This window comes from Vipera berus (genome assembly GCF_964194415.1).
Source record: "Vipera berus genome assembly, chromosome: 8".
NCBI classification, from domain to species: Eukaryota; Metazoa; Chordata; class Lepidosauria; order Squamata; family Viperidae; genus Vipera; species Vipera berus.
Window position 1 is genome coordinate 11,475,505 of NC_138211.1, and position 10,224 is coordinate 11,485,728.

At 43.7% G+C, this 10,224-nt stretch overlaps 1 protein-coding gene across 1 annotated transcript; it reads right to left on the reverse strand.

The window, feature by feature from the left end:
* Positions 1-3,997: 3,997 nt before the first annotated feature.
* LZTS1 (leucine zipper tumor suppressor 1) lies at positions 3,998-8,027 on the reverse strand (the record flags this gene model as incomplete). Its single annotated transcript, XM_081333389.1, has 3 exons — positions 3,998-4,683; positions 5,625-6,446; positions 7,683-8,027. The coding sequence occupies 3 exons, from the start codon at positions 8,025-8,027 to the stop codon at positions 4,015-4,017; spliced, it is 1,836 nt and encodes a 611-aa protein (XP_081189515.1). The 3' UTR covers positions 3,998-4,014.
* Between the last annotated feature and the right edge of the window lie 2,197 nt (positions 8,028-10,224).

Consider the following 10,224-nt stretch of genomic DNA (forward strand, 5'->3'; position numbering starts at 1 on the left):
AACTGACATATTAAGGTCTATCTTGTTTAGAGATAAGTAATTCTGCACAAGAAGGAAAATTCACCATAGAAATGTTGATAGCTGTAGTCCACACCACTCCTTTTTCTTGCCAAACACACTTAATAACCCACTCCCTTCCTTAATAAAGATGGATAACCTGCCTTACAACTTAACAAGAGAGACAATATGATCCCCCAATAGAAGATTCCAATGAATCTTGGTACCAGGTTGGCCGAGATTTCTTGGGGTTTGACTGGGGTTCTGGAGAAGCAGACTTGTGCTTGTTGACAGAATTGGAAGACAGACAAGGGAGTGAATTTTATTGGCTACATGAAGGTTTTCTAAAATGTGGATCTGTGCTAAGGGCTTTTATATATGTTGACTGACAAAATCAGACAGTTAACGGTGGGCGGGGCACCAGGGTACTCCTTCTTACAATTAAAAGTGATATCCAATTTTTCTTCACTGCCCCCAAACAATTCACCACAGGAGGCAAAAAACCTTTCACCCAATAGATTATTTTTGGGAAACACAACAACTCCGTTTCAATTGTGCCTGCCAACAGCTGGGATCCTTGCCCCAAACGCAAAATGAGTGGAAGAGCAAACAGAATGGAGGAGAGGAACTTTCATCAGCTCAGCAGGAAAACAACCGCTGCGATCCAGAGTCCCTCCCATTCAGATAATTAACTCCCTGGCCACCATAGGTTGTTTCGCTAGGGAACGGGCTGGTGTTTAACTGCAATTAACAATGCAAATTTTGCTAATCAGAAGCATATGTGCACCAACCCAATTAGCTGATTGGCAGGCGGGGGTGGGTGGGTGGGGGGGGGTGGCAAATGCTAGTAGACTTGATATGCAGTGACACAAGAGCGCTTTGCTGTTTGTAACTACATAGGGAAACAGGATTCTTAGTCACTGCTGGTTGCATATAGATTTGCAAAAGAGGAGGAGGAGGAGGAGGAGGAGGAGGAGGAGGAGGAGATGTATTCTCTTTGAATGGAAGAAAGTCATACATTCTGACATTTTGGAAGTTGATTTTTCTAGGAGCAGACTAAGCTATCTCCTTCCCCAACAATCTTTAAATGAAGAATATTAAATCTCTTCAGGAAATTTATTACTCAGTGCAAATATCTAGCAGAGAAAATGTAGTGGACAACAGCTTGCATCCCCTGGATTTAGCCTCAGGCTGATGTCAAGTTAGTTGAACACGTTGGCTCAAAGTTTATTTTATATCCTGGAATTCTCACATGGCAGTTAAGAGCATCTTAAAAGTCCAAATGGTGTCGAGGGCCAATGCTTTAGGCCTTGTTCACCCAATACAATGTTAGTTAAGGCAAGATTTTGAGAATGTGAGGATCTCCTGAGTATGGATAGGATTTGGGTGCTGCTGCTTGCGTCACATAAAGTTCTCCTATTTCACAGGAACAGTAGAAAAGAAGTAGATACGGAACCAATGTTTTGAAATCACTACAAAAGGACGCTTATTGGATTTCCTCACTATACAGACATAGCACGTTAGATGCACCAAGCTAACCCAGTGCCCCACAAAATTCAGCATTTCTCTCAAGGACCGCATTTCAAAGAGATGTCTTTTAAGTCCTACCGTAAGATACCAGGGACCGAATTTGAAGTTTGAAACTCTTCTGCAGGAAAAGCATCTGTTCTTGCCAATGAATTATAACCTTTGAAATTGAGAATTTTTCTGAATCCAAGAACTTCAATACACATCCTTTCAGGTGGCAGTAAAAGGCAATTGCTAAGTTCAAAAAGCTTCGAAACTCGTATTAATTTCTCTTGGTTTGAAGCCAGATTTTTCTTTCCCCTTTTTTGCATTTCTATTTTTTGATGTGGCATTTTATTGTACACGATGCTTCACGGCAGGTTGCACTAAAGGTCACGAGGAATGCGGTTGTGGAACAGCATGACGTGGTATTGTGGCGCTCCATTTCTGACGTCACACTAGGCATCTAAAATGGTTACACTTTGGGTTTCTTTGTATTATTAGTATAATACTAAGAAGGTTCTTTTTTTTGTCTCAGGTGGCAAAATAATTTGGCTGCCCTTTAGTGGCTACTTTGACAGGAGTGCTTTGCTGTTCTGCTTTCTTAAGCTGTCATTGGCAAGGCACATGATGGCAGCCATGTTTTCAATCTCTTTCAGACCAAATACTTAACTCTACAAGGAACATTTCTCTTCGGTGGGAAGGAGAAAGTCAAAACTACTTAAACAGAAATCAAGTGTCAAGAAAATTATTTATCAATATTCTCTTCCGGGCTATTTTGTTTTGGTGCCGGAAGCGAAGGAGGAAGTTTATGGATCCAAAAATACTGAACACAGAATCAAATAAATACTTGTTTATTATGGTTTACCATGTATGGTGGCAGTCTCAAAATTGATAGGGAACAGGACCTTGTTCCTTGTCCCCTCTTTAAAACTTCTGGAAGTAAGAAAGAAACCTTTTTTTTTAGTAAGGCAGTCTATTCATGTATTATTGTTTTACTGTTATTATAACGATTTTTATTGATGTTTCTTCTTTTAATCATTTCTCTACAGTTCTCTTAATTCCTTAATATAGTAGGAATTAATATGTAAAAATTGTTTATTAATGGTTTTACTGTTGTTGTTGGCTGCTTTGAACTGGTGTTGGTGTTTTTTTTTTTGAAAGATGTATGTTTTAAGTAAATAATGTTATATGCCTGTCAAAACAGTATATCCCTTGGTTCCCTCCAAGCTCTTTGCTTGACCTCCTTTACTTCCTTAAAGCTTTTAATTTTTAAAACATGGAATGGAAGCTAGCATGTTTTTCTTAAGGAAGGCATCGCTTTTAGGCAAACCTATATTTCCAGTCATATCTGTTACTCGTCCCAGCTTCTGCCAACCTAGCAGTTGGAAAGCACGTAAAAATGCAAGTAGAAAAATAGGGACCACTACGGTGGGAAGGTAACAGCGTTCCGTGCGCCTTTGGCGTCTAGCCATGCCGGCCACATGACCGCGGAGACGTCCTCGGACAAGCGCTGGCTCTTCAGCTTTGAAACGGAGATGAGCACCGGCCCCTAGAGTTGGAAACGACTAGCACGCATGTGTGGGGGAACCTTTACCTTTTTATCTATAGACGCACTGGGCTCAGAAGACCCAAAGATGCCTTTCCTCCAGGCCAAAATAGGAAATGTGGAAAAATAAATGCCAGGTATTGGCAAAATAATAATGCATACAGTACATACAAATATTCACATTTTAAATAAACAACTCTGAACATTCCTGTTCAAGAACACGAGGGCATCCAATTTCCATCTCAATTACAGACACATGCACTCACACAATAAATAAAAAATACGCGCCTCCCAAACTTCAGTTGGTTCAGAAAGGAGGCAAATGCTAAAAGAAGAGTAAAGGATGAGGAAGATCCAGTGGCAGACTGACAAATTATGGCTTCCGGGATTCTAGAATATTAGCCCCTCATTTCTGAAGGAGGCAGGTCCTTCACAGACCGTAATTATGGAACAATGCTACTATCTGTTCCATGCGCTGCTTATATATTCCAGGAGAATGCACCATGTTCTGCAAAGATGGAATGACTGGTTATCCTTAACCAACTCTTGCCGGATGTGCAAGTCCCTCTTCCTTAAGTTCAATGGGTGTGCTTCCCCCCACCCCAAGTCCTCTCACAGGGGAATTCAGAAGGTCTTTAGAGTACAAGCAAGTCTTATCTCATATTACTTATGGCTCAGAGGTTCTTGTAAAAGCTGCTCCTAGGTTGGATCATGCCGTGGACAGAAAAAGTCGGTTGGGAATTCTTCCCTTCCCTTTTCTCAGTGGGATGCCCTGCAAGAGCAGTCAGATACATCCGAATAAAGAAGTTTGGGGGTGGGGTAGGCGGATGCACGGACAACGGATGGTGACTTGTTTTGGCCAAGACAAAAGACCTCCGTTAAAAGTGCTCTGTGAAATTTTACATACGACCCCAAGTGAGATCTTTCTCCAGTGGGCAGGAAAACACAGGCACCCTTCAGATTCAGATTTCAGTGGCAATTATGTCCTCATAAGGGACATCGGTTCCATGGAGATCAAGATCTATGGGGTCTTTACCATCCTCGCCAGCAGCCAGCTGCTGAAGCATCTGCTCCAGGTTTTGGTTTCTTTTGTACATGTGAAGGTAGCTTTGCTGCAGCTGCTTCTGGTACTGGATCACTTTCTCTTTCTCCTCCTTCCAGATTTGCCGCTCCTGCTGAAAGCTGACCGTGATCTGCTTGTTGCTGTCCTGTTCCTCTTGCAGTTCTTTCTTTAGCTTCTCTATTTCCCTCCACAGGGCTTGGGCATCCTCCACCATGCTTTCCTCAAGACCCATGGAAGCCACCCCACATTTCATCTCCTCCCGGAGGATGGTCAGTTCAGTTCTCAACTCTGCAATCTCCTGCTCCAGCAAGTTCACTTTCTCCCTTAGTAGTTCTGACTCGTTCTTCTTGCGCTGGAGTTCATTCTCACATACCTCTAGTTCCATGGCTTTGGCACGCAACGAATCTTCCAAATCCTGGATTTTCATCTCCAACAGTTCCATCTTGGCCCGGACGTCCTTCAGCTGAGCCTTCAGATTGAGGACCTCGTTGGCCTTGCTGTTGAGCTCTGTCTGGGATTCTTTCAGTTGCTGTTTCAGGAGAGAGATCTCACCAGATTTCTGACAAACCTGTAGGAACACATAATATCAGAATCAGGGCCACCTCCAGAAATCTAGATTGTATTGCAATTCAGTCTGCAGCACTCCAGGAAAATGGGTGGTGCTAAGTATGGAGTAGCTTTATTTCAGGTCAAAGATTGCATCTCTTCAGGGATCAGCTATGAAGGTGAAGCTAGAAGAAGAAGGCAGAGCCCCAGTGAAAGATAAAAGCCCCTTTTCTCTCTTTGCAGGGAGCTGGTGAACAAGTTCATTGCTTGAGAAGGTCTCTAAAATCAGAGAGACGAGCATAGATTGCTCATGCTGGACAAAATCATCCAAAGGGAACTTTCATTTTTATCTAAAATACCATTGCAGGGAATGTATGCTAATTAGCAGGCTGTGACAGCTCTGCTTTGGGAATTCCATTTAGCATCATCATCATCATCATCATCATATCTCCTGGCTTTGTACTAAAAACATTTTTAGACCAGTGTTACTTTTGATTAAGGAAGCATGATAGCTCAGAGGTTAAAGCTGACAGCCTGGGTTTGAGACCTGAATGCTGCATGACGGAGTGAGTTCCTGTTCCTTGCTCCAGCTCCTGCCCATCTAGCAGTTAGAAAGCATGCAAATGCGAGTAGATAAATAGCTACAACTTTGGTGGGAAGGTAACAGTGTTCCATATACTATATATACCTTGGCAGCCATGTTGATCACATGACCACGGAAATGTCTTTGGACAATGCTGGCTCCCTCGGCTAAGAAACTGAGATGAGCACCACCCCCTGGAGTTGGACACAACCGGACAGGGGAAATCTTTACTTTTACCTTTAATTTTGACCAGGCAATACAGAAGACTGAAGAAGTTTCCCCTTTCCCCTTTGAGATTGGCTCAGCCAATCTCAATGTATACATGGTTGTACTTTGACAATAAAGGTTCATTCATTCATACAAAGGTGGAGTAGTCTTACCTCCCACTGTGTTTCTTCTAGAGCAGGAGCAAAGGTGGTTTTCTCTTTCTCGTAGGTCCTCAGCTTGTTCTCCAGAAGGTCCTGCTCCTTCATCAAGTTGGACAGCTCCTCCCGCAGCTGCTTCTTCTCCTGCTGCAGCTGGAACACCTGCAGTTGCAAGAGTTGTTGCGTCCGCTGGTTCTTCTGCGAGGTCTGCTTCAGTTTGTTGTTGCATTTCTGCTTCAACCCTTCCATCTCCTCCCGGCAACGCCGTTGCTTCTCCTCGTAGTTTTGGCAGGAGGCGATCTCTTTCTCTTCAAAGCTGCACTGGAGCTCCTGCAGCTCACTCTCCCGCTCCATCAGCTTCTGCTCCAGCTCCTGAATGGCGGACTCCTCCATGGAGATGGGTGAGCGAACACAAACACTGTTCTCAGTCATATGGGGATGAGTGGAAGACTTGCCCGGGTTGAGGATCTTGGTGCCCCCATCGGAGAAAGACAGAGCTTTCAAGCTCATCATGTTACTCTCCTGCAGGATGGCACACTGGGTGATGTTGTGAGCAGAGCCTCCAAATCGGCTGATGGGGCCAACAGGAGTGATCAAGGGGTCCAGCTGGTAGCTGCTGGCTGTACTGTGAGTGGGCAGGCTGGACATAGAGTTTCTCCCTGAATCTGAAAGTCCTCCAGAACAAAGACCGGGCTTGCTCTCCAGATCCTTGGCTTTGTCTTGGGATGGGAGCTGTTGAGCAGCATTGCCGTGATCAGGAGAAGAATGGAGAACCGTGTTTGAGCGAGGGAGAACTGGTTTAAAAGCAGTGGGCCTTGCCACAGTCTTCTCTGTAGCCTGGGGAGAAGGAAAGATTAGTTAATGCGGTTCCCTCTATAGCTAGGGATAGTCCTCCGCTTATGAGCAGTCGTTTAGCAATTATTTGAAGTTACAATGGCCTTTCCTAAAAGTACTTGTGACCCAATTTTGAAGCTACAATTGTCAGCCCTGCCCACCCCAGAGTCACATAACTGCATAGAAGCCTTGGTGGAGCAGTGGGCTAATGCCTCCTTAAGTAACACCAGCTGCCTGCAATTAGTGCAGGTTCGAGTCCCACCAGGCTCAAGGTTGACTCAGCCTTCCATCCTTCCGAGGTAGGTAAAATGAGGACCCAGATTGTTGGGGGCAATTAAGCTGACTTTGTAATAATGCCACTGGGGTGTGTGTGAAAGCCCTAATAAGCAGGCATATACATTGAATGAAGGCTACTGCTAAGCTTGTAAGCCGCCCTGAGTCTTCGGAGAAGGGCGGGATGTAAATGGAATTAAAATAAAAAAAAATGTTGGGTGTTGGTCAACTGGACTGCATTTATGACCACGTTTGGGAAAAAAACCAGCCTATAGTGAACCATTAGTTCACTCAATGGTGTTTGCTTTATCAGCTGTCACAAAAAAGGTCCTAAAATTAGGTTGGGTCACATGGGTGATCTGATTTATGGCCATCACGAATTATGACCATGATGGGCAGGCACTTGATTTTAATTGAATGAGGATGGGGAGACATTGATGTTTTCGTTTTTAATTTTTTCACCCTTACATTTTTGGAAGTCCCCCCCCTCTTTATATTTACAATCCTGTTTGTAGGCTTCCCAAATGAAGCCGTTGTATTTACACAACACGCTGTGCAAATCCAGAAAATTGGCTAATCCAATAAGTCAGCTTGTGTTGTCTGAATGACTGACCGACCCACAGGATAAATCTGAGTATATTCCACATTACTTATTCATTTGATTCCAAAAACCCCAAAGAGTTCTTCTACACAGAGGCTGCCCTTAATATAGTTTGGAGAATAAGGTCTGCAAAATTTGGGTGGTTTTCTTGGTTTTTTTAAATGTTGATATGGCCACTTTAGGTTATACAGTTTCCATATGGCCTTACGTCAAAATAGTTAGAAATTGGCTTTTCGGTTTTCAACCATCCTGATTAACAAGGACTCTGAAGTCTACAGAAGTGGGGACCCAAGAATTCTAGGTTAAGTCTGGGGCTACCCTTCTCCTACCCCTGAACTCTAATAGCCAAGTTTAGCTCAACTCACTAGTTCCAGTTGGTTGGAGCCTGGCTTCAGTTTGGGGGGTGTTGGGGTACCATAATCCACGCTGCTTGTCCCAGCCTGACCTTCCAGCTCGCCACCCGAGAGGGGAGCATAGTCTGTTCGGTGTGCCTTCTGGTTCACTTTGATGTAAAAGAAGTCCTCGTTCTTGTTGCCCTTGGAGCTGGACTTGTTGTGGCCAGCTTCTTGGGAGAAGCTGAACTTCAGCAGACCATCGGAGTACCTGTTCAGCTTCTTCAGTTGGGATGACTTACGCAGCTTGTACTGAGAGGCCCGACAATGTTTACTGTGGAAGCTGTGTCCGGAGATGAGGCTACTGACACTTCCCATGATGATATCCTTGAATGGAGAAGTAGAGGGAGTGTCCAAGAAAGACCACCCAAGGACTGTTTTCCACCAGGCTGTCCAGACTGCTGGGAGGCAAGGGTGGTGTGGTCATAGCCAAAGCCTTACTGTGCTGAAAAGCAGCAACCCTGAGCGGATGAGAAGAAGAACATGAGAATAAATGAAAGACAGATAATAATAATAATAATAATAATAATAATAATAATAATAATAATAATAATGATGATGATGATGATGATGATGGAAAAAATTACAAAATACTGCAACCTGGCCATCGAAACTGCGCGATTACGGATGAAACGTGTAACAGTGATACCCATTGTCATCGGGGCACTGGGAACTATGTCCAAAAACTTTGCAAAATACATCAAGAAATTGCAACTTCCTGCAATAACTCCAGCAAAGCTACAAAAAACTGTGGTACTCAGAACATCTTACATTTTAAGGAGATACCTGGTTGATACCTAGGATGCTGGCAGCAACCCGCGTCAACCATTAGTGCCAATCAATTTGAGTGTTCAGTTGACTGAGTTTCATGTTTAATGAATAAAAGTTACATCATGATGATGATGATGATGATGATGATGATGATGATGTTGGAAAGGACCTTGGAGGTCATCTAGTCCAACCCCTGCTCAGGCAGGAAACCCTGTACCATATCAGACAAATTGCTGTCCAACAGGATTTGAGTGTTCACTTGACTGAATTTCATGTTTCATGAATAAAAGAAATAATAATAATAATAATAATAATAATAATAATAATAATAATAATAGCAGCAGCAGTAGTAATAGTAGTAATAGCCTCCCCCCTCCAGTCTAGCTGGAGATTCCACCACAGATAGCCACCCTTGGCCATTCCTTTCTGCCACTCAAACTACACTTCCATCCTTCAGCGTGACCAAGGATGCTGCATATGAAGGATTCACATGGCCTCTATAAATGCAATGAGCTGGTGATGGGCAATATATCCTTCAATCTACACAGTAAACTGTGTGTGGGGCTGGCACTGATCATGAGGCAGATTTGTGAGTTCACACGACATAGGATGCAAAAGTTATGCAAGGCAGATAACTCATGATACTGACAGACTAGATGAAGGCGGGGGGGAGGGGTGTCAACCCAAGGATCAGGTAGATACAACATTAACCTATTTTGCAATTAACATGCAATTTTTTAAAAATGCAAACATCAGCTATTGGGTGGGGCTGATAATGATCAGGTAGTTGTCAGTGGGTGATGGGGTGTTGAACCCTTTCCCTCCGGCAAAAACAATTTTCCCCAGCTGAATTTTTGGTTTCAGTAGATCTCATAAGCTGGGCTGACCCAAGTTAACAATCCCCTTGCCTCCCCTGTATTTTCCTGCACTTTTTTGACCTATCTCAACAGAGCTACTGAAGTGGGACCTAATTAGAAACAAGGTCTGGAGTAGCAGTCTCGAACATAAGTGGTATGGAATGCACACAGTATGTTATTATTATCATCATCATAGCTCAGAAAATGCTTGAAGAGCAGGTAATCTTATTTCCTTGGAGTGAGAAAGATAAAGTGTTCCTTCCAATTCCAATGTGTCTTGGCCTAGAAATAGAGGAACATACTTTTCCTGATGCATACTTAGAAATGTGGAACTGATGTTACCGTTACAGGGCGATGGATCACTAATGGGCCGGTAAAACCAACAATTTAAGTTCCTTGGTTTTTGCTGGCCATGGAGATGGAGATGGAGAGGCTGGGGGTCCTATATTCCTAGTGGATGCTTGACCTGCTTACTCCACAGAAGCAACATTCAAGTTCCAATGAGATAAGTGCAGGTAGAAAATTTGAGCTGCCGCCTCCTCCTCCTCTTCCATGCCTTCATCCACCCCCAGTTTGAAAACAAACATTTTCCAGCCAAGCAGCTGCAGAGGTCTGCGTGGGAGAGAACAAAGATTGCACGGAGACTTGAAGGAAAAGGGTGGCTGCGACTGATGGCAGAAATAACAGTGTGTAGAGGAAATGGTAGGGCACAGATTCTGCTCGCCCACTTGTGAAGACAGATTTTCAGCTTCCAACCCAACCCAAGCCTCTGTTCTGCTTTTCCCTGCTTCCCATTAGAGGATTCTAACAGATAGTTCCCTTTAATCTTCCAAGCCACCAAATGCTCTATGAAGACTACAAATACATGCAGGCAATGAATGGCCTAG